The sequence below is a fragment of the Hemiscyllium ocellatum genome, chromosome 24, assembly GCF_020745735.1.
Source record: "Hemiscyllium ocellatum isolate sHemOce1 chromosome 24, sHemOce1.pat.X.cur, whole genome shotgun sequence".
Lineage (NCBI taxonomy): Eukaryota > Metazoa > Chordata > Chondrichthyes > Orectolobiformes > Hemiscylliidae > Hemiscyllium > Hemiscyllium ocellatum.
The window spans coordinates 14,225,143-14,246,949 of NC_083424.1; the positions used below are offsets into that span (position 1 = coordinate 14,225,143).

Here is a 21,807-nt window from a genome sequence, read left to right on the forward strand (position 1 = left end):
TGGTATACTTGAGAAATTGGAAGAAATTTATGTACAAAAAAGAATTTCAAAATATGCTGTCAAGTTCAAATTTGTTACAGCTACTAAACCTTCAAAAATGACATTGAGTAATAATAATATAGAGAATTTGCTACTCACCGCTGCACCAACTGGACAATGCTCTGTGTGTTCATAAAGAAGACTTCTCTGTCTGCTTTCCGTTGAAGGGTGGCTGCATGGCTATCCAGGATGTTGGCAATCTTAAATTGAAGAAAAGTTTTTCAGAACCAGGAAAGAATGGCAAATACATTGTCAATATGGTACCAAGGCTGATCACTTTGAAAGTGCAAGTTAAAATTCCTCTATCGCCAATTGTGCAAGTGAAATCAGCAAATCTACTGAGAAGTGGTTTGGTTTAAGAAAATAAGCACAAAAACCTCTAACTAGCATCAAAAACTCTACTGATTTAATTAAGGCTCTTCAAAGAAGGAAACCTGGCATTCATACGAGGCTAAAGCTAATGGCGGTGTTGGTGGTTCCATTGATGGGCCATGAAGCCAAAGCTATTTCAGAAGCCCTGACAAGACTGCCAGCTGACATCAGGGCTTTGTGCAGGTGAACCATCATAACAGCATTGATAGTAATGCTACACAGCAAAGATAAGATATACCCAGTGGCAAAATCCTCCAATGTATGATCAGGCAACTTGAATCTATCACCCTATTAAATAGAATAGATTAAAGACCAACAGCAAAACTAGGTGTCCATTAAGTGTTGTGGGTCATCAACAGCAGCAGAATTGGATACCACTATAATTGCAATCTCATAACTGGCATCACCCCCAACCTGACACAACACAACATGCAAAAGTAAATGCCTGCAGCAGTTTTAAGCATACCTAGAATGAGCTGTAAGCCTACAGGAGCTTTCTAAAAACTGGATCCCAGCTCATTATTCTGAGAGATAAAAGTTGTTCTGTCAGGGGCAAAATGGGCCAATCTATTCTTTTTCAAAATTAGTTAAATCTCTGAAAATGACTTGAAATTTTGTTTTTAAAATTGTAGGATGATCTCTGCTCCCTTTAGCCCTATTCCTTTGACAGTCTGACGAGATTTCTCAAGTTTCCTATGACACATGATTCATTTAGCAACCTGTTCTTGGCTTACCTGCTGGCTGGGGAATTGACTGAGCACAGAAGTGATGTTACTGGCATACTGGGCTATCACTTTTCGAATGGCCTTCTCCACACTCACGGGGATCCTGCCTGAAACATTGGTCATAATGTCTTGCAACTCAAGAAGTGGTAGGGAAGGGTCTCGGAGAGTTGTCATCAGTTTTGTGACCCACGTTTTAACCTACGATAGGAAAGGAGGATGGAAATTGAAAGAGGCAAGTTAGTACAAGCATTCCTTGAAATTGATATAAAACCAAAAGCTTGGGAAACCAGACATCTACACTATATTAACACTACTTTAGTACAAGGTAAATTGGCTAAGGGAGGAGTTTCTTTGGAAACTGTAATGCAATATCCTAACCTGCTGCCCAAATGGAAATTGAAAAATGGATAACAAGCTATGTAATGAAAAATCAGAAACATGACAATCTTTCACAGTGTCGTAAAAGATGGAGGTAGAAATGCAAATATAATGGGGTTTGGAAAGGGAATTAAAAGAACCATATCCAAAATTGGATTAGGGTAACATAGTAATAAAACTATGATAGTCCTTCAGGCTTTTTTAGAAAGCTAAGTTCCAAGTGCAATCCTTCTATATTGCTCTTGTGACAGTATTAAGTTGACATACAAGGGAAGTGACTTTACATGTGAGTTTTCCTCCTTAACTGTAATATTAGATTTCAAGACACAGGGCAGAATGAAATAAGGGTCTGAGTGAATGAGCATTATGATCTAGTGCCAATGTCCTTCTTTTTCCCCTATACTCTTGCACGTTATTTTTACCCAAATAATCATCCAATAACTTCTTCAATGCCTCAACTGAAAATGTCTCAACCACGCTTGCAGGCAGTGCATTCCATCCCTTAAATTTTCCATGAGTGAAAATATTTTTCTCCTAATATCCTTGCTACTTTGACAAATATTTAAACCTATGCCCTTTTTTGTATTTCTTTGACAAGTGGAACAATTTCTCCCTGTCCCTGAGCACACAAAATCTTTACTGGAAGGGATGCTGGTGAATTCTGGGATATTCACTGAGTGGTGAGACTATTCCAGGAATAGCACATGGTAAGATAGGGTATAAAATCGGACAATGTTGTAGGGGCAAAGTAGGTAATCAATGAGGGGAGTTTGATGTATAAGGCGTGAGAACTATTGGGCCTTGTGGTGACAAAACCAATAAAAAATATGAACGCAATTTGGACGTAGCCAAAAATGCATTTAAGATTCAACCCATAGAATCTTTTGTGTTTTGATTGCTTGTACCAGATTTTGAAAGACTATGTTTGCACTTTTAGGGGGGTCATCTAGGTGAATTGATGCATCCAAACAGATCAGCTAATGAATAGTTCAGTACAGTTAAACACAGCCTCAAGATTAAGGCAATCTTACATTTTAGGTTTTAAATGATGCTCATACATACTTGGAAAACATAATTGGAAAAAGATTGCCTAATCCATTTAATTAATTGATCAGTATGTGGATAGGCTGAATATAAAAGCAACAAAAATAGAAGTTGCTGGAAAAGCTCAGCAGGTCTGGCATCATCTGTGAAGAGATGTCAAAGTTAACATTTCAGTTTCGGTGACCCTTCCTCAGAACTGATGGCAGTTAGGAAAGTGTCGGTTTATATGCAGAAGATAGGGTGGTGGGGGGAAGGAGTAAGGAATAAATGACAGGTAAGGATAGAGCCCAAACAGAGAGAAGAACAGTCGGACAGACAAAGGAGTTGATAGCAATCTGACTGGGATGGTGAATGGCTGTTAATTGAGACTGTTAGCAGCTAACAACAGTGTATAATGGAAGACTATGACCAACCACAACCATTAGTCTGCCATTAGACACGACCTATTGTTAACCACTAACAGCTATTCACCCTCCCAGCCAGATCGTTACCAACTCCTTGGACTGTTCAACTGTCCTCTCTCTTTGGGCTCTATCCCTACCTATCGTTCACTCCTTTACCTCTCCTTCCACCCTATCTTCTGCATATAAACTGACATTTTCCTAGCTACCATCAGTTCCAACCCGAAACCTTAACTTTAATTTTGCTTCACAGATGATACTAGACCTGCTGAGCTTTTCCAACAACTTCTATTTTTGTTTCTGACTTGCAGCATCCACAGTTCTTTCGGACTTTATAAAAGAAAAGGAGTTGCAAGTTCTACTCTACTACTTACCTTACTGCTGAAGTAAGGTTCAGGCAAACAGTAACCATTCGTAACGTTGACTAGGTTCTCTAGTACACTGTGGAAAACTTGATGGAGTTTCTTGCCAACAATAGCTAATGACTGCTGTGACGCAAAGACTCCTGTGTGCAAGTGGGCCTAGAGAATAAGATTCAGGAAAGCAATGATGCAGCTGTTAATAGTTGTTAAACCAACATTGGTTGGAAATATGGCAGTACCATACAGTTTACTGTTGGTGTGTATTTTCAAGCTTCACATTCTCTTATTGTTTGATTTGATGCCACACTATGACTTTGGATTCAAGATAGATTGTTCAGAGCAAACTCCGGGACTATCTTCAGCCTTAAACTTCAAAGCAACACAATTCGCTAATTCCAAATACTACAATACACAGTAATCATTGACATATGATCTTATCGTTACATTAGGCAAGGAATAATCTATCCTTTTCACATGTTCATATCCAGGTGTTTTTATTTCATTTTGGATTGTTCCAGCTCCATCACACTGCTGTTTATGCTCTGTGATGTGAAGCTCCATAATATTGTTGCAAGGTTACTCCAAGGTCCTGAAACAACTTGAATGAAGTCAAGATTAGAGTGTTGCTGGAAAAGCATAGCAAGTCAGGCAGCATCCGAGGAGCAGGAAAATTGATGTTTTGGGCAAAAGCTTTTTATCAGAAACCCTAGCCACTCTCCCCTACATCAAAGACATCTCAGAAATGACTGCCAGACTACTCAGACCTCTTGGCATCATGGTAGCCCACAAACCCACCAACACACTAAAACAGCAGCTAATGAACTTGAAAGACCCTATACAGACAATGAACAAAACTAATGTCATTTACAAAATACCATGCAAGGACTGTACCAAGCATTACATTGGACAAACAAGCAGAAAACTAGCCACTAGATACATGAACACCAACTAGCCACAAAAAGACATGACACTCTCTCACTAGTCCTCACATACAGATGAGGAAGGACACCACTTCGACCGGGACAACACATCCATCCTTGGACAAGCCAAACAAAGACACACACAAGAATTCCTAGAAGCATGGCATTCTAACCGGAACTCTACCAACAAACACATCGGGTTAGACCCCGTCTACCACCCCCGAGAAAAAAGAAACAGGAAGTGACTTCACCACCGGAAATGACATCACCAACCCAAAGAAACCCAAACATATAAATAGAAATCAGGAATTTTCAGCATTGCTTCACCTGAGGCCCACTGAAGATGTTACCTAGTAGGGTAGCGAAATGTCTGGAAATGAACCTTCCAGCTCAATGAGCAAACCTACATCCAAAACCTCAACCTGAGCTACAAGTCTTCTCAAAACTCACTAAGACACAGATATGCCATACTGCAGGTCCAACTGACAGTCCTAAACTGGTTAATTGCATAATTCTTCATTCACTCCAGAATTATACAGCAAATGTTGTAAAATTAGGGAAATTGGAGGAATCAGAGTTGACCAATCAGATACTAAATTGCCACATATTCAGGTCTATTTGCTTTCATAATTTTTTCTCATTTTAGAGCATTTTGGCTCCGTTCACACTGTGTCATCATGATATAGAACTCCATGAAAATTGATTACCCACTATTCAGCACTTTTCTCACAGTGATTCACCAAGTTGTTTTCCCTCTTAAATCTTTGCAAATCATCCCGATGAATGCAAGATGAGAAATTTCAACAAATTGTGTATTTTTATCAGTGATACAAATGACTCCAAGCTTGTGCAGATTTGTTGTTCACTGTTAAGCCCTTCTCATTCGCAAAATCACCAGCTCAGGAGTAAGGAAAGAAAGCAAATAAAGAAATATCAGAATGGTAATGGAAGAGATAAATGGTTGGGAAATATTAGATAAATTTTCAGAGCCATTTGCGGAAGGTAATTGAATAGTTCTAAATAAAAAGGAAAAAGATATTTTAATAGAAGACATGTTTCCTTACTGCCTCTCCCTCGCCAGATCCTTTCTTCCTGCACAATGTGGTTAGGTGGTCCAAGTAAAATTCTCAATCTGTGTTATATCCCAGCATCTGTTACCTCAAATCTTAGGCACAAGAATGTAAAGCTGAAGGATGAAACTTTATCAAATAAATCTTTACCAATTAACTGAAGATTTAAACAACATGTAGTTTAGAACATTGCCAGCATACCAGTTTATGTAAATGGAGGAGCACTTACTGTATGAAGTTTCTTGGGGTCATCTAATTCCATTTTAGCTACTATGGAACCTTGCTCTAGACAGGCACCTGGTCTCTTTACATAATGCACACATCCTGATTCTTCAACAGCCAAAGCCATCACCATCTTCATCACCTGTATGGATACAAGTCAAGCCAGACTTTTTGAGTTCTGTTGGAAGGTCAATGTTCTGAAGTGTTAACTGTTTCTGACCACAGATGCAGCTATAAACTGCTGAGACTTTCCTACATTTTTCTGCTTTTATTTCAATTCATACTGTACACAACTTTGTGATTTTGTGCTGAAAAAATTTACAATTCCCCCTTTTAACAAAAAGAAGTTCCCTGTTTTCTTTCATATAAAGGCCTCTTGCCAGTGTAAAGCAGAAAATTCTCAACAGTGCTTTAAAACTGACAATTTTTAAGACAATACTTCAAACGTAATATTGGAGGTCATCATAAGGGCCCCTTCAATCAAGAAATTGTAAGTAAGAATTATATAAAAAACACTGGAGTATTTACAAATTGTTGTAAATAGTGTTTGACTTACATGAGGTTGAAAGGTGGGGGTTGGGAATGGGCTTCAGTTCATGTTAAACACACCAAATGAACAATTCCTTTCATGATTCAGTAATAAAAATAACACTGTATGTTTAATAGCTGATCTGTATTCAATTAGCTCATCTCAATCAATCAGTGGTTTAAACAGTCAGTTCACTGGGATCAGAAAATAGCTTAATTTGTTGGGATTACTGTTTATCACTACAGCACTCTTAGCTGAAAGCATGCTAACGTGGGCCATCATGTGGGAATAGGAGTTGACCATGTGAATAGTTGATGAGTGAGGCATTGAAGTGTCAAAATTTAATAGACCTCCAATAGAGTTTTAAATTTTTTGGGTGGAGCAATACATTGTCATGAAGTTTACATACCTCAATCTCTGCATAGCAATGTTTTGCCAAAACATGGCCTCCATCTTCAACAAGGTACTGCAGTAGTTTGCCAGCAGAGGGAGACCTCAACACAGTGGGATCCTTCTCCTTCTCAAACACGCAAGTCTTGTTACCAATAGTGATCAAATACCTGTCAGCACAAATTGTTCAAGTAAATGGAAACAAGAAACTTCAAGCAATATGGCTATGCTTGCAGGATAGGATTTCTTACTTGTCTATCTCCTCTTTCATGTATGTAGTGTAACTATTGCCATCATAGGATAATAAGAGGCCTCCATCACTTAGCCGGTGAACGTCGATCTCAATATGCGAGTTGTTCATAATAGCAACATAAAGGGTCAATGACTGACGGGCTACCTGCACAGTGGATGTGAAAATAAGTAAATCAGAATTCACACAGCAAGAAATGAAATTGTTTCAAACTATTTGACCAAAACTTATGGATAGGGTAAATATGAAGGCTTGGTAACAATTAAAGGGAATATTTATTCTGGTAGGGTGTCTATCTTTTATCAATTTCAAAATGAATAACACAAGGTGAAAAGGAGACAGATATTTTGGCAACATCTGCAAACTATTCACTTCCAAGAGCAGCACTCTAACATTCAAGATTGAAGGGTGAACCTGAACCTGACAGACATCATGCATAATGTTTATTTAACTTATTGTTCAGTTCCCATTCAACAGAAGGCCGCACCAACACTGCCAATAATTCAGAACCAACTGAAAAGTTTCAGGATTATTTTGAGATGGGAAATGATGCATTTGACTGACTGTGAATTAGCTCTCGCATGTAATTGGATGCAGTAACCAATCCAATAACCATTATTCTTTAAACAATTAATCAAAACATGCACAAGTTCAATGAAGGGAGAAGAATGGAAGAAGATTTAACAGAAAAAGCCTTCACTAAAATCACCTACCTGTAAGGAATATTTAGTTTCTTCATAAATAAGCTCCACATCCACTATATTTAACAGGCTGTTTGCTGGGAGAACCTGACCTCTGAATATGAGAGAAGGGAAATAAATTTATATAGTTTCTGAAGAAAATATGAAAATCAAATTCAAATAATATACCATTTACAAGAGTTTCTTATTACTTGATTTCTTCCTTCCCAGAAAGACCAGAGAAATATTAAGGAGGCAAGATTTTAAGGAGTAGTAGCCTTCATTGGTCAGTACATTGATATTAGGAGTTGGGAGGTCATGTTGTGGCTGTACATGATATTGGTTCCGGAATTCTGGTCTCCCTGCAATAGGAAGGATATTTTGAAAGTTGAAAGGGTTCAGAAAAGATTAAAAAGGATGTTGCCAGGGTTGGAGGTTTTGAGCTATAGGGAGAGTCTGAATAGGCTGTGGCTTCTTTCTCTGAAGCATCTGAGGCTGAGGGGTGACCTTGTAGAGGTTTATAAAATTATGAGGGGCATGGATAGGGTTAATAGGCAAGGTCTTTTCCCTGAGGTAGGGGAGTCTAAAATTAGACGGCATCAGTTTAGGGTGAGAGGGGAAAGATTTAAAAGGGACATTAGGGGTAACATTTTTCATGCAGAGGGTGATGCATGTATGGAATAAGCAACCAGAGGGAGTGGTGGAGGCTGGTACAATTACAACATTTAAAAAACACTGGTTGGGTATATGAATGAGAAAGGATTAGAAGGTATGGGCCAAATGTTGGCAAATGGGACTAGATTTATTTAGGATGTATGGTGTCGGTATGGACAAGTTGAACCAAAGAGTCTGTTGAGTAAAAAGTGAGGTCTGCAGATGCTGGCGATCAGAGCTGAAAATGTGTTGCTGGTTAAAGCACAGCAGGTCAGGCAGCATCCAAGGAACAGGAAATTTGACGTTTCGGGCAAAAGCCCTTCATCAGGAATGAGGAAAATGTGTCCAGCAGGCTAAGATAAAAGGTAGGGAGGAGGGACTTGGGGGAGGGGCGATGGAGATGTGATAGGTGGAAGGAGGTCAAGGTGAGGGTGATAGGCTGGAGTGGGGTGGGGGCGGAGAGGTCAGGAAGAAAATTGCAGGTTAGGAGGGTGGTGCTGAGTTCGAAGAAATTGACTGAGACAAGGTGGGGGGAGGGGAAATGAGGAAACTGGAGAAATCTGAGTTCAAATCTGAGTTCTCCAGTTTCCTCATTTTCCCTCCCCCCACCTTGTCTCAGTCGGTTCCCTCAACTCAGCACCGCCCTCCCAACCTGCAATCTTCTTCCTAACCTCTCCGCCCCCACCCCACTCCGGCCTATCACCCTCACCTTGACCTCCTTCCACCTATCACATCTCCATCGCCCCTCCCCCAAGTCCCTCCTCCCTACCTTTTATCTTAGCCTGCTGGACACATTTTCCTCATTCCTGATGAAGGGCTTTTGCCCGAAACGTCAAATTTCCTGTTCCTTGGATGCTGCCTGACCTGCTGCGCTTTAACCAGCAACACATTTTCACCAAAGAGTCTGTCTCCATGCTGTACATCTCTATGATTCTATGACTCCTTGAGTACAGAAATCTCAATTTTTCACAGAAGAGTTTCACAAGAACCTCACTGTCAATGTGCACAGACCCAAATATTAAGCCACTCTCAAAACAATTAAAGCATCTTGAGTTCCAAATTGTCACACTGGACCCAAAATGTTAACTTGGTTTTTCTTTCTCTGTCAGATCTGCTGAGTTACTCGAGCACGTCCCATTTTTACCTCCAGTGCTACACTAGTGCATCCACCTTAAATTTTGAGCCAAACATATGGAGTCACAGTTGACATTCCAATCTTCTGATGCAGAGATGAGAACTGACAACAACTGAGCTACAGCTGACAGTGAAAAGAAGTAACATTTAGATTTCTCTGCTATTATTTTGGACTTTCTCTATTTTTCATTAAGAATTAATTTCAATACCTATTTCTTACAAGAAACACGGCATATTGTACATGACCTTATACAGGTTTATAAAATCATGAGAGGCATGGTTAGAATAATAGACAAAGTCTTTTATTGTCTTTTCTGGTGGGGGAGTCCAGAACTAGAGGTCATAGGTTTAGGGTGAGAGGGGAAAGATATAAAACAGTCCCAAGGAATAACTTTTTCACACAGCAGGTGATATGTGTATGGAATAAGCTGCCAGAGGAAATGGTGGAGGCTAGTACAATTGCAACATTTAAAAGGCATCTGGATGGGTATATGAATAGGAAGAGTTTGGAGAGATATGGTCCGGGTGCTGGCAGGTGGGACTAGATTGGGTTAGGATATCTGGTCAGCATGGACGAATTGGACCAAAGGATCTGTTTCTGTGATACACATCTCGATGACTTTATGAGTGTATAACACAGTTGCAAAAATCAACCACAAATTGCCTGGGTGACTGAGATAAATACTATGCATCTTTCTGAAAAATGTATACAGATTGCCTGTCAATAGAAAGATGGTCAACTGAAAATAAAACAAATATTAAATTTCAGTTGAGGTTGTTGGATTTGCTTTTAGCCTGGCACAACTTATTTGTTGGACTTACTCCCGATACTCTTAAAGCACATTCAACTGAAGAAATTCTTCCTTAGGATGTTAATAATCTGAATTAGCATGCAAGATATTCAAACACTTGTCAATAACCCAGCAACTCACCTCCCCTGTATACACAGAACTTACCACAATAGACAACATCTATAACTTGCCTTTCAAGAGAATGTAGGAAGTTGGTCATACTTATTTGAAAGGCTGAATCTGCCACATGTAAAGCACCACACACCACTCCAAGCATTGTATCTGGTCTCTCTGCCTGAAGGGAAAGAAATATTAATTAATATAAAATATTTGCTTGGTAAAGTTTTGTTTTAATAACAGACAGTTCTTATTTTGCATTTCAATTCATTTTTGCATGTGAATGGCATCTTACTAGGAACACAGACTTTAATTTAAAGCGCCAAGTGGTTAATCAAACATATCAGAATTGAATGAACTGCTCTATTCAAAAACAACATTTTAATTCCAACTTCAGCAAATCATTCCCTACTGTGCCAATCACACTTCCATTCCTTTCACAAGATACTACAGTAAGATAGCACTGAACTGTCAGAATTTAGAAGAACGGGAAGTGAGTTTATCATAATAGTAAAAAATCCTTTTTCTGGATTTAGTCATGGTGCGTGGGCATCACTGGTTAGGCCAGCATTTATTGCCCAGCTGTAACTGCCCTGGAGAAGATGGTGATGATCTGCATTTTTGAAATGCTGACCATCTGGTGTAGACACAATAATAGTGCTGTTCGGAATGGAGTGCGAGAATGTTGACGGTGAAGGAAAAGTGGTATACTGTAATTCAGAGTCAGGATGGTGCATGATTTGGAGAGAAACTTGCAGGTGGTGATATTCCCAGGTAGCTACTGCCCTTGGTTACAAAATGTACAGGTTTGGAAGGTGCTGAAAGAGCCTTGGTGAATCACCGCAGTGCATCTTGTAGATGGTACACACTGCTGTTACTATGCATTGTTGGTAGAGGGAATTAATGAATGTTGATGGTGTTGATGATATGTCAGTCAGAGTTTGGGATAGGAGGGCACATCACGGCCAATAATCTTTGCTTAGGACTTGTGGGGGTGGGGGGGGATCCATTATGTTCAGACTGGGGGCTGAGGCCGGGGGGCCTCAAAAATGCAGCTCATCACCATCTTCTCCAGGGCAATTACAGGTGGGCAATAAGTGCTGGCCTAACCAGTGATGCCCACATACCATGACTGAGTCAAGAAAAAGGATTTCTCTCTCTCCTCCTGGTGCCAAGTAAATGGACATTATCCTGAATGGTACTAAGAACGTTGGTGGAGAGTATTCAAAGACAACCCTGACTTGTACCTTTTGGATAGGCTTCGTGAGGTCAGAAGGTGAGTTACTTGCAGAAGAACTCCCAGCCTCTGACCTGCTTTTGACCCACTGCACTTACATGTCTGGTCCAGTTCAGCTTCTGGTCTAGTCTAGCTCCTAATTCATGTGTTTGTAGCTTTCTCCCAGCATTGTGCCAGGATAGCTTTCAAGATCAAGATATCAGGAAATCTACATTCTGGGACTAGCAAGCGCCACCATGTCATTGTACAATGCAGTAATACACCAGCTACATCAATCCATTTCACAGCTCATAGTACTGACTGCCTATGAGAAAGTGAGGCCTGCAGATGCTGGAGATCAGAGTCAAAAAGTCTGGTGTTGGAAAAGCACAGCCTGTCCGGCAGCATCCGAGGAGCAGGAGAGTCGATGTTTCCAGCATAAGTTTCTTCACCAGAACTGCCAATGGTTATGAACCTTGGATGTATGAAGTGTGGTCGAAATAGAACATAGAACATAGAAGAGTACACCACAGAACAGGCCCTTCAGCCCATGATGTGTGCCGAGGATTATTCCTAATCTAAAATAAGATAACCTAATCTACACACCCCTCAATTCACTGCTGTCCATCTGCATGTTCAGCAGTCACTTAAATGTCCCTAATGTCTCTGCTTACACCACCACCAATGGAAACGCATTCCATGCATTCACAACTCACTGTCTAAAGTACATCAGACACCTCCTCTATACCTTGATCCTAACACCTTAAAACTATGACCCTCTCGTGCCAGTCAATTCTGCCCTGGGGAAAAGTCTCTAGCTATCGACTCTATCCATGCCTCTCATTACCTTGTATACCTCGATCAGGTCACCCCTCTTCCTCCTTCTCTCCAGAGAGAAAAGTCTGAGCTTAGTCAACGTCTCTTCGTAAGACAAGCCCTCCAGTCCAGGCAGCATCCTGGTAAACTTTCTTTGCACTCTCTCCAAAGCCTCCGTATCTTTCCTATAATAGGGTGATCAGAACTGGATACAATATTCCAAGTGTGGTCTCACCAGGGACTTGTAGAGCTGCAGCAAAACCTCATGGCTTTTAAACTTGATCCCTGTTAATAAAAGCCAAAACACCATATGCTTTCTTAACAACCCTGTCCACTTGGGTGGCAACTTTGAGGGATCTATGCACTTGAATACCAAGATCCCTCTGTTCCTCCACACTGCCAAGAATCCTGTCTTTAATCCTACATTCAGCATTCAAGTTCAACCTTCCAAAATGCATCACTTCGCATTCATCCAAGTTGAACTCCAGTTGCCATTTCTCAGTCCAGCTCTGCATCCTGTCTGATGTCAGGCTGCAGCCTGCAATAGCCCTCGATACTATCAACGGTACCTTTGTGTCATCGGCAAATTTACTAACTCATTCCTCAACCTCCTCATCCAAGTCATTTATAAATAACGACAAAGAGCAGAGGCCCAAGAACAGAGCCCTGTGGGATACCACTCACCACTGACCTCCAGGCAGAATACTTTCTATCTACAACCTCTCTCTCCCTTCAAATTCAAACAATTCTGAATCCAGACAGCCAAATCTCCCTGTATCCCATACCTCCTGACTTTATGAATGAGCCTACTATGGAGAACCTTTTCAAATGCCTTGCTGACTGCTTTTAATCACACTATGCTTTTCAAAATAGTCATAAATCCTATTCCTCATAATTTGTTCCAAAACCTTGCTGACCACAGTAATTAGGAGAAAGTGAAGTCTGCAGATGCTGGAGACCAGAGTTGAAAAATGTGGTGCTGGAAAAGCGCAGCAGGCCAGGCAGGATCCGAGGAGCAGAAGAATCGACGTTTCCTGAAGAAGGGCTTATGCCCGAATCGTCGATTCTCCTGCTGAAGCTCCTCTGTTTTCGTCATCCAAGGCTCCTTAATCTTACCCCTTCTTACCTGTCTCAGAGGAACAAATTTTACATCACTGCAACAACTACTCTTTAAACAGTCTCCACATGTCTGTTGTGCCCTTTCTGTGGAACAATTGCTCCCAATCTGTATTTCACAACTCTTGTCTGATAGCATCATTATTTCTTTTTTCTCCAAAAGAAATATCTTCCCATGGTAACTGCTCCTTTCCCTCTCTATGGCTATGGTAAATGTGAGACAGTTATGGTCACTGTCACCAAAGTGTTCTCCCACTGCGAGATCTGACACCTGGCCTGGTTCATTGCCAAGCACCAAATCCAAATGGCCTCTCCCCTCAGTGGCCTGTCTACATACTGAGTAAGGAATCCCTATTGAACACACCTGACAAAAACAGCTCCATTCAAACCATGTGCATTAAGGAGGTTCCAGTCAATATTGGGAAAGTTGAAATCACCCATAACACAACCCTGCTGCATCTGCATTTTTCCAAAATCTGCTAGCCTATGAGTTCTTCAATCCCCCTACTACTATTAGGGGGACTGTAGAAAACCCCCAATGAGGTGGCTGCTCCTTAACTGTTCCTAACTTCCACCTATACTGATTCAGTAGACAAACCTTCCTCAACAACCTTCATTTCAGTAGCTGTGATGCACTCTCTAATTAGCAATGCTACACCCCCTCCTCTTTTTCAACCCTCCCTGTTATTTTTAAATGTTCTAAACCCTGGAACATATAGCAACCATTCTTACCCCTGTGGAAACCCACATCTCCATTATGGCCACAACATCATATTCTCAAGTACTGATCCATGCTCTAAGTTCATCACTCTTATTTCTGATACACCTTGTGTTAAAGCAGACACATTTTAACCGAACTCTTTGTTTCACCACAAATCTGCCAGCACAATTACCTCTGAATCAAAATATTGCATGTTCAACTCATAATCTGAGCACAGAAATTCAAGCTAATGACTCTAATCAGTCTTGAAGGAGGGTTACTGGCAAAGGTATCATGTTTTCCAAAGGGACCTTAAACAGAGGACCTGCCAGTTCTCTTAGCTGGATGTTAAAAAAAAGTGGGGTGGGGGTTATCCTCAGTTTCCTTACAATATTTATCCAGCATCAGATATCAGAAATACAGAAACAATTATCACATTACTGTTTGTGGGTGTTTGCTTTGTGAAAGTCGGATGTTGTATTTCCTATCTTATAACGTGACTACACTTCCAAGTAAAATGGCTGTAAAGCATTTTGGTACATCCCGTGTTTGTGAAAAGTCAATATAGAAAAGTCCATTTTTGCTAATTAGCCTGAACTGGACTTAAGAGTAAAATGTTCAAAGGAACTTAATTAAAGCTATGTCTTATTAAATCCCACAGATTTCATGGTTTCTTTTTCTCATATACACTCACTCAATATTATTACCTGTACTTTATCTGCGATGAGGTGGTCAAGCCAGCTAGTATCAATGGTGTTAAGCTGAAAGCTCTCTGTTTCCAACAGCTTGATCAAGTACTGAACAGTTGTTCTAAAGTCTCCACGGATTGAGAGTTCCTTAAGTGCTAGAACCATATTCCTAAAAGAAACATTGCAGTCAAATACTGGTAAGATTGCAGCATTTCATTCACTGCTTTATAACACAGTTTTTACAATTCTTGTGAAATCGCAAAGCAGAATAAAATGATTTGTTTGAATAAGTTTATTGTCACATGTACTCACGAGTACAGTGAAAAGTTTACAAGTTGCCACTTTGCGTCCGAGGCGCAAAGGCACTTAGGTACTGAATCTTTTTATGAAGTAGAAAAATTAGGAAAACAAAGTTAAAAAGTTAAAATTATAGGTTATATGTTGACTTAAGTAGCTATTTTCCTTATCTGAGTGCCATAACCCCATTATATTTTCGTTATTGACCAATTAGGATTTTTAAGAGATTCATTACATTGCCATGCTGTTGTTTCAGTCTTAAGGACAGATTCAGCTTCCAGGAATGGGGTGAAACTATTTTCTCTGCCAATTGTAGAGTACAACACTAAATGCTTGGAATAGTCTGATCCAAGCTTTTAGCTTTCACAAAAGGTTTTAATCTGTCTCTTTCATCCCAATCAACTTCATTGTTATTCTTTTTCTCTCATGTCTCTTGCTCTGTAATCAGAAAGCTCTATTTTTATAACCCTAGCAATTTTCTCAGCAGCTTCCTCCTGCACAGACTCATTCCACAGGGATTCCAATTGAAATTTCATTTCGCGGAGACAAGTAGTCGCTGAAACGCTTATGATTTTCAATAACATTCTGACTGCTCTCAGTATTTCATGCCACTTATACTTTCTACCATGATCTACAGAATGCATAATCCCAACCTCACTGCAGTTACTTGTCTTTAATGTAGATCACAGCCATTCTGATCCTCTGCCAAGCGGTTAGGGTCCTTGAGATGGAAGCATAGGCTGAGGGGATAGGATGTTGGGGGACAGGGGTATCTCATTGCATAGGCTTCTCATGCAGAAACCTGGATCCAGGAGGTGGACTGAAAGTAACATACTTCCTGAATCCAACCTTGGCTTGGTGGAGCTGCTGAATTACAGATGCTTAGGAAACCCAGCTGGTAATGTTGAAAACAGCCTCATTATTACTTTCAAAGTTCCATCCCACCTCCTTGGCTGCTTTCCCAGATTTCTGCCTCAGTTAAAGCAGAAGCAAACAGATTTTGGGATGGAAGCCCATTCTTCATGCCTTAACAACCTCAACAGCCCCACCTAACCTTAATCCACCAATTTTCTATACGTCAATATACAGCCCTTGGTGTCTATTTGGAACAGGGCTTGCATGTAATTTTCAGATCCAGTACTACCGTGGGCAGAAGTTTTTGAAGGAAATGGAGATCTCTGCTGTCAGCTGGAAAGCCTGTGAAAGCACCCATCAACCCTATTAGGAAAGGACAAACACAATGTGTCCCAGTCAGATGCTCAACATGCAAATGGCAGACCTTCTCTGAGGGGGAGGGGGATGCAGCCGTCATACCTGCTGACCAATCAGAGGGCAATTTCTGTATTGAACATTGCTGCCACTGGGTAAGTAATAGATACTGGCAATATGACACCTGCCTGAGTCTCAGGATCCCAAGCCAGTGGTGAGTGATAGATGGTGAATGATGGTAAGTGTGTGGGGGCTGCAGAATTTGGAGGATGTGGGTTTGGGCATAGGTGGGGGGGTTAGTGGGGTAATTAAATGAGATAGTGAAGTGGGGGGGTGGAGATATAAGACAAGACATGGTCTTAGCAGGGAACAGAGGAGGTGGTAAGTGGAGTTCACAGTGGGGTGGGCAATAGCAGCAACAAGCAAGTCGGTGGATTTCATCTAGCACTACCAGCCTTCTCCCTCGAGATTACATGCCAAGTGAGTAAAGGCCTCCCCCTCTGGAGCCGAAAAGAAATTCTGCACAGGTTTGCTGGTTGAGCCTCTTGATTTGGAAAATCCACTGAACCTTTGCTAGCAGAAGTATTTAGATGATATAGTTCTGGAGAAAGGCTGGATAGGCTGGGACTTTTTCACTGGAGCATAGGAGTTTGAGAGATGACATTATATGAGTTTATAAAATAATGAGGGGTATAGATAGAGTTATTAGTAGTTGTCTTTCCCCTAGGATGGGGGATATCAAGACCAGAACATTTTTAAAATGAGACAAGAGAGATTTAAAAAAGACGTGTGTGGCAAATTTCATTTCTGAGAGAGGGTGGTTCGCACATGGAATGAACTTCCTCAAGAAGTTGTTGATGTGAGTTCAATTCCAATTTTTAAAAGATATGTGGATAATTACACGGATAGGAAAGGTTTGGAGGGATATGGGCCAGGAACAGGTGGTGGGACTAGTTTAGTTTGGGATTATGTTCGGCATGGATGGGGTTGGACCGAAGAGTCTGTTTCCATGCTGTATGGCTCAATGACTCTATATTTAAAGAAACTGTGGTAATAACTTGTGTATTCAACACCAGTCTATGCACTGTCCTATTGGAAATATATTGTTGTGTACCCTCTCAATGCAGCAAGGATAGCAAAGAGTAAAATATTTGACAATCCATTTTGTACTAACGAGATAGCCTCCTCGCGGTTTTCTCCCCAGGAGAAACAGTGACCAAACTGGGAATCAGCAAACTCATGCAGGCCACCAGCAGCTGCCACACTGAAGTATCCCCAGACGTTTTTATTACTGCGGAAATTTAATTCCTGGACTGTTCCTGAACTGGGCTTAAATCCCTGGGTGAGAGAACGAAAGAAAATAAATTAAGTGAACACTCAGCACACTGCTTCAGGTTAAGCTAAGCCACTAGAACAAGGGAAACAATACTTTGGCAATTGAAATCAAGAACAATTTCTTTATGTATAGTCATTGGTACTCAGGATGCTCTTCCAGATAAGGAGTTGGAAGTGAAACCTTAAGATTCACTTCATACATTTAGGTCACACAATGGGAGGAATGCAAGTGTTTTCTTAAATTCTAGATGGATAAGCTCAGGTGGATCAAATGGATGTTTCCATCTGCAATTAATTTTGTCTCTTCTTACTCATTGCTCTCTTTCTTTTACCATCAAGACTAAAAACATATTAAAAAGACAGAATGTAATGGACTCAGGAAAACTAAAAAGAAAGATAAACTGAAAATAATTACCTAATTATGTTTATGGATAAGAAGATACATTTATTAAGGCTAGGAATGAGTTGTACCTCATCAGGATTTTCACTTGTGATCCTGGCAGCAATAACATGACCCCTGAGCCTTGGGATATTTATTGGCTCCTCGAAGTTGATTGCTGAGTCAGCCCAAGGACATTCACCATACAGGATTCTGATATCTTTAAGCCGATGTAAAGGGATCCCCATGGCGATCTGCAATGAAAACAGAAGAATCTCAGCAATTTAAAGCTGCAATAACCCCAGACTACCACAGTATTCTAATTGCTTTACATTGCCAGTGTATTTTCAAACATTAATAATTAATTTAGCAATAATTTAGATTTAGGCAGGGATAAAACAGTGGAATTTCATTGCCTTTTCAGGGTGCATTGCCTTTTCAAGGTGCATGTTCAAATCCATTTTTGGGTCACTTGCATGTCATAAACTGAACTAATTTGGAGTAATCGCAACCCATTCCCGATCAGGCCACAAGACAAAATTGCCCTCAATTCAAGAAATAAAGGTAACTCCTTCCTTGCCCTTACTCATCCATATTCCTGAGAACTCCACTCATCCCACAACCCTCTAAAATTTCTGAGTCATCTGAATCTGGCCTCTAGAGTATATGTTAATTTTATTGCTCCACCATTTTGGCAATGTCATTAATTGCCATGCCCTTAAATTCTTATTCCTTCCATAAATCTCTCCATTTCTATCTCTTCCTATAAGATGCACCCCAAATTTACCAATTTTATCAATTTCTTGGATATTTGCCCTAATATTTCATATGATGATGAACAATATTTTCTATTATAATGCCCCTGAAAATGCAACATAATAAATATTTAGAGACAATTTAAATAGAAGATATATAAATACAAGTTGTTTTTGAAGATTTCCCCCTTGTGTAAGAAGTCACTTCAGAGATAGAAGGCAAATAGATTAAAGAAAAACAAGATGTACATTACCTTCTCATCTTGCTAACTTTATAACTGATCTGTAAATAGTTGCAACAACACTAAATATAAAACTAATTGTGTACAAATTAAAGATTTGTATTGCCCAATACAAGTTTCATTTCTAATTTAAAAACTTAACAATATATCAAAAAGTTGTAACATTCTCATTTTCAAATATCTTAGAGATAATTGTACTCAAAAAATGGCTTTCTAGTAAATTTTTAAATTAATTTAGCATAAACCTTTACAGAACAACCACAAGCACAGAGTCAAACTTCACCATACAAATTGATCCATATTTTACCTGTAGTTGGGCAGCAGGCAAGTTAACATCTGCTACCATCTCAGTGCAGGGATGTTCAACCTGCAGGCGAGGATTGAGTTCCAGGAAGTAGAAGCTGCCATCTGGGCTGTAGAGGTATTCTACAGTGCCTGCACTAACATAACCAACCATTTTGGCAATTCGCACTGCACACTGCAAAATAGTGAGATTACACACAAATTAGCAATTCAATTTTGTGGCTTCTATCAATCACTATAGGTTTCATTGAATTATGCAAAGCACAAGGAGGCCAGTTGGCCCATTGTGTTGTGCTGGTTCATTGAAAGAACTATCTAGATACTAAATATAAAATCTCAAATTTGCCGATGACACAAACCTAGGTAGAAAGGTGAGCTGTGAGGAGAATGCAGAGATGTTGCAGTTGACTCAGAAGGCTGAGTGGGCAAATGCAGTATAATGTGGATAATTAGGAAGGCAGACTATTATTTGAATGACTGCAAATTGAGAGAAGGGAATGTTCAATAAGAACAGGGTGCCCTCGCACGCCAGTCACTGAAAGTAAGCGTGCAGGTTTTTTTTCAAAATTCATTCATGGGATGAGGGTATCATTGGCTAGGTCAGCATTTATTGCCCATTCCTAATTGTCCAGAGGGCAGTTAAGAATCAAACAACAATGCTTTGGGTCTAAAGTCACACACAGGCCAGACTGGTAAGGATGGCAGTTTCCCTCCCTAAAGGTGAACCAAATGGGTTTTTCCTGAAAATTGACAATGGATTCATAGTCAGCACTAGACTCTTAATCCCAGATTTTTATTGAATTTAAATTCCACCATCTGTCATGACAGAATTCGAGCATGGGTCCTCAGAACATTATTGAAAATGTATTGCTGGAAAAGCGCAGCAGGTCAGGCAGCATCCAAGGAACAGGAGATTCGACGTTTCGGGCATAAGCCCTTCTTCAGGAATTATGCCCGAAACATCGAATCTCCTGTTCCCTGGATGCTGCCTGACCTGCTGCGCTTTTCCAGCAACATATTTTCAGCTCTGATCTCCAGCATCTGCAGACCTCACTTTCTCCTCAGAACATTACCTGGGCTTCTGGATCAACAGTCCAGCGATAATACCACTAGGCTGTCACCTCCTCGTAAGGTGCAGCAGACAGCAGAGTAGGCAAACTGCATGTTGGCCTTTGTAGTGAGAGGATTCGAGTACAAGAACAAAGATGTCTTGCTGCAATTATAAGGGCATTGCTGAGGTCACACTTGGAATACTGTATGCAGTTTTAGTCTGAAGAAGGATGGTCCGGCTATAGAATGTGTGCAGTAAAAGCTTACCAAATTGATTCCTGCGATGGCAGGACTGAAGCATGAGGAGAGATGAGTCGATTAGGATTGTATTGACTGGAGTTTAGAAGAATGAGTGGGGACGTCTTATAAATCTTTAAGATTCTTACAGGACTAGGCAGGTTAGAACAGGAAGGATGATGCCAATGGTGGGAGAGTCCACAACCAGGTGTCATAGCTTAAGAATAAGGTGTAAACCTTTTAGGACTGTGATGATGAGAAAGGTCTAAACCCAGAGAGTGGACTCCCTTGGAATTCACTATCACAGAAAGTGATTGAGGCCAAAGCATTATGTGTTTTCAAGGAGGACCTGGATACAGCTCTTGTGGCTATCGGGATCAAAAGATTGGGGGCAGGGTGGGATTAGGGTATTGAGGTCAATGATCAGCCATGATCATACTGAATGGCAGAGCAAGCTTGAGAGGTCGAATGGCCTACTCTTTCTCTTGTGTTTCTAGACTACTCCAGTATTCCCATTATACCCCTGGAACAACAGATCACCAATTTTTGTTTTGAATTAATCATATAATACACCTTTTGAACTAATGACTGAATCTGCTTCCACCTCTTTTTGAATTCCAGATCATAATTATTTGCCACAATATTTCTCATGTGGCCTCTAGTTTTTTTGCCAGTTATGTTAAATTGTGCCCTCCTGTACTGATCCTTATATCATTGGTAATAGTTTCTTTCTGTTTATTCTATTAAAATTTTTTAAGATTTTGAACGTCTCCATAAAATCTCTGTTTAAATTTCTCCACTGGAGCCTAGCCAGTGTATTCTCAAAGGTTTGATAGAATGTCCTTATTTTCACATTTCATATTTCTAATTATAAAGTCAAAACTCCATCTTTTTAAATGAAGTGGTACAGTCTTACAGTATGGAAACAGACTTTTCGGCCCAACTTGCCGAACCAGGTTTCCCAAATTAAACTACAGCCATTTACCTGTTTTTAGCCCAGATCTCTTTATACTTTTCCTATTCATGTATCTGTCCAAATGTCTTTTCAATATTGTAACAATACCTGCATCTAAGACTTCCTTTGGCAGTTCATTCCATATAGGCACCACTTCTCTGTGTGAAAAACTTGCTCCTCAGGTCCCTTTTAAATCTTTCCCCTCTCACCTTAAAATTATTGAATTAATTTTAAATTCCTTTATCCTTGGAAAAATACCTTTGTTATTCACCTTATCTACGCCCCTCATGATTTTATAAACCTCTATCAGGTCACCCCTCAACTCCTTATGCTCCAGTGTAAAAAGCCTCAGCCCATCCAGCTTCTCCTTATAATTCAAACCCTCCAGTCCCGGTAACATACTTGTAAATATTTTCTGCACCATTTTCAA

The 21,807-nt window shown here is 40.2% G+C and overlaps 1 protein-coding gene across 3 annotated transcripts in view; it reads right to left on the minus strand.

Moving 5' to 3' along the window:
- The window catches only part of acacb (acetyl-CoA carboxylase beta), a 129,557-nt gene that overhangs the window by 79,514 nt on the left and 28,236 nt on the right, over positions 1-21,807 (minus strand). For all 3 annotated transcript variants that reach the window (XM_060843485.1, XM_060843486.1, XM_060843487.1), the window contains exons 10-21: positions 19,140-19,310; positions 17,928-18,089; positions 17,296-17,459; positions 14,634-14,784; positions 10,153-10,256; positions 7,412-7,497; positions 6,704-6,845; positions 6,472-6,622; positions 5,541-5,675; positions 3,334-3,480; positions 1,146-1,334; positions 139-239 (exon numbers count right to left, since the gene is read on the minus strand). In XM_060843485.1, the coding sequence (XP_060699468.1) occupies positions 139-239; positions 1,146-1,334; positions 3,334-3,480; positions 5,541-5,675; positions 6,472-6,622; positions 6,704-6,845; positions 7,412-7,497; positions 10,153-10,256; positions 14,634-14,784; positions 17,296-17,459; positions 17,928-18,089; positions 19,140-19,310 (1,703 nt within the window). The remainder of the gene's footprint in view (positions 1-138; positions 240-1,145; positions 1,335-3,333; positions 3,481-5,540; positions 5,676-6,471; positions 6,623-6,703; positions 6,846-7,411; positions 7,498-10,152; positions 10,257-14,633; positions 14,785-17,295; positions 17,460-17,927; positions 18,090-19,139; positions 19,311-21,807) is intronic.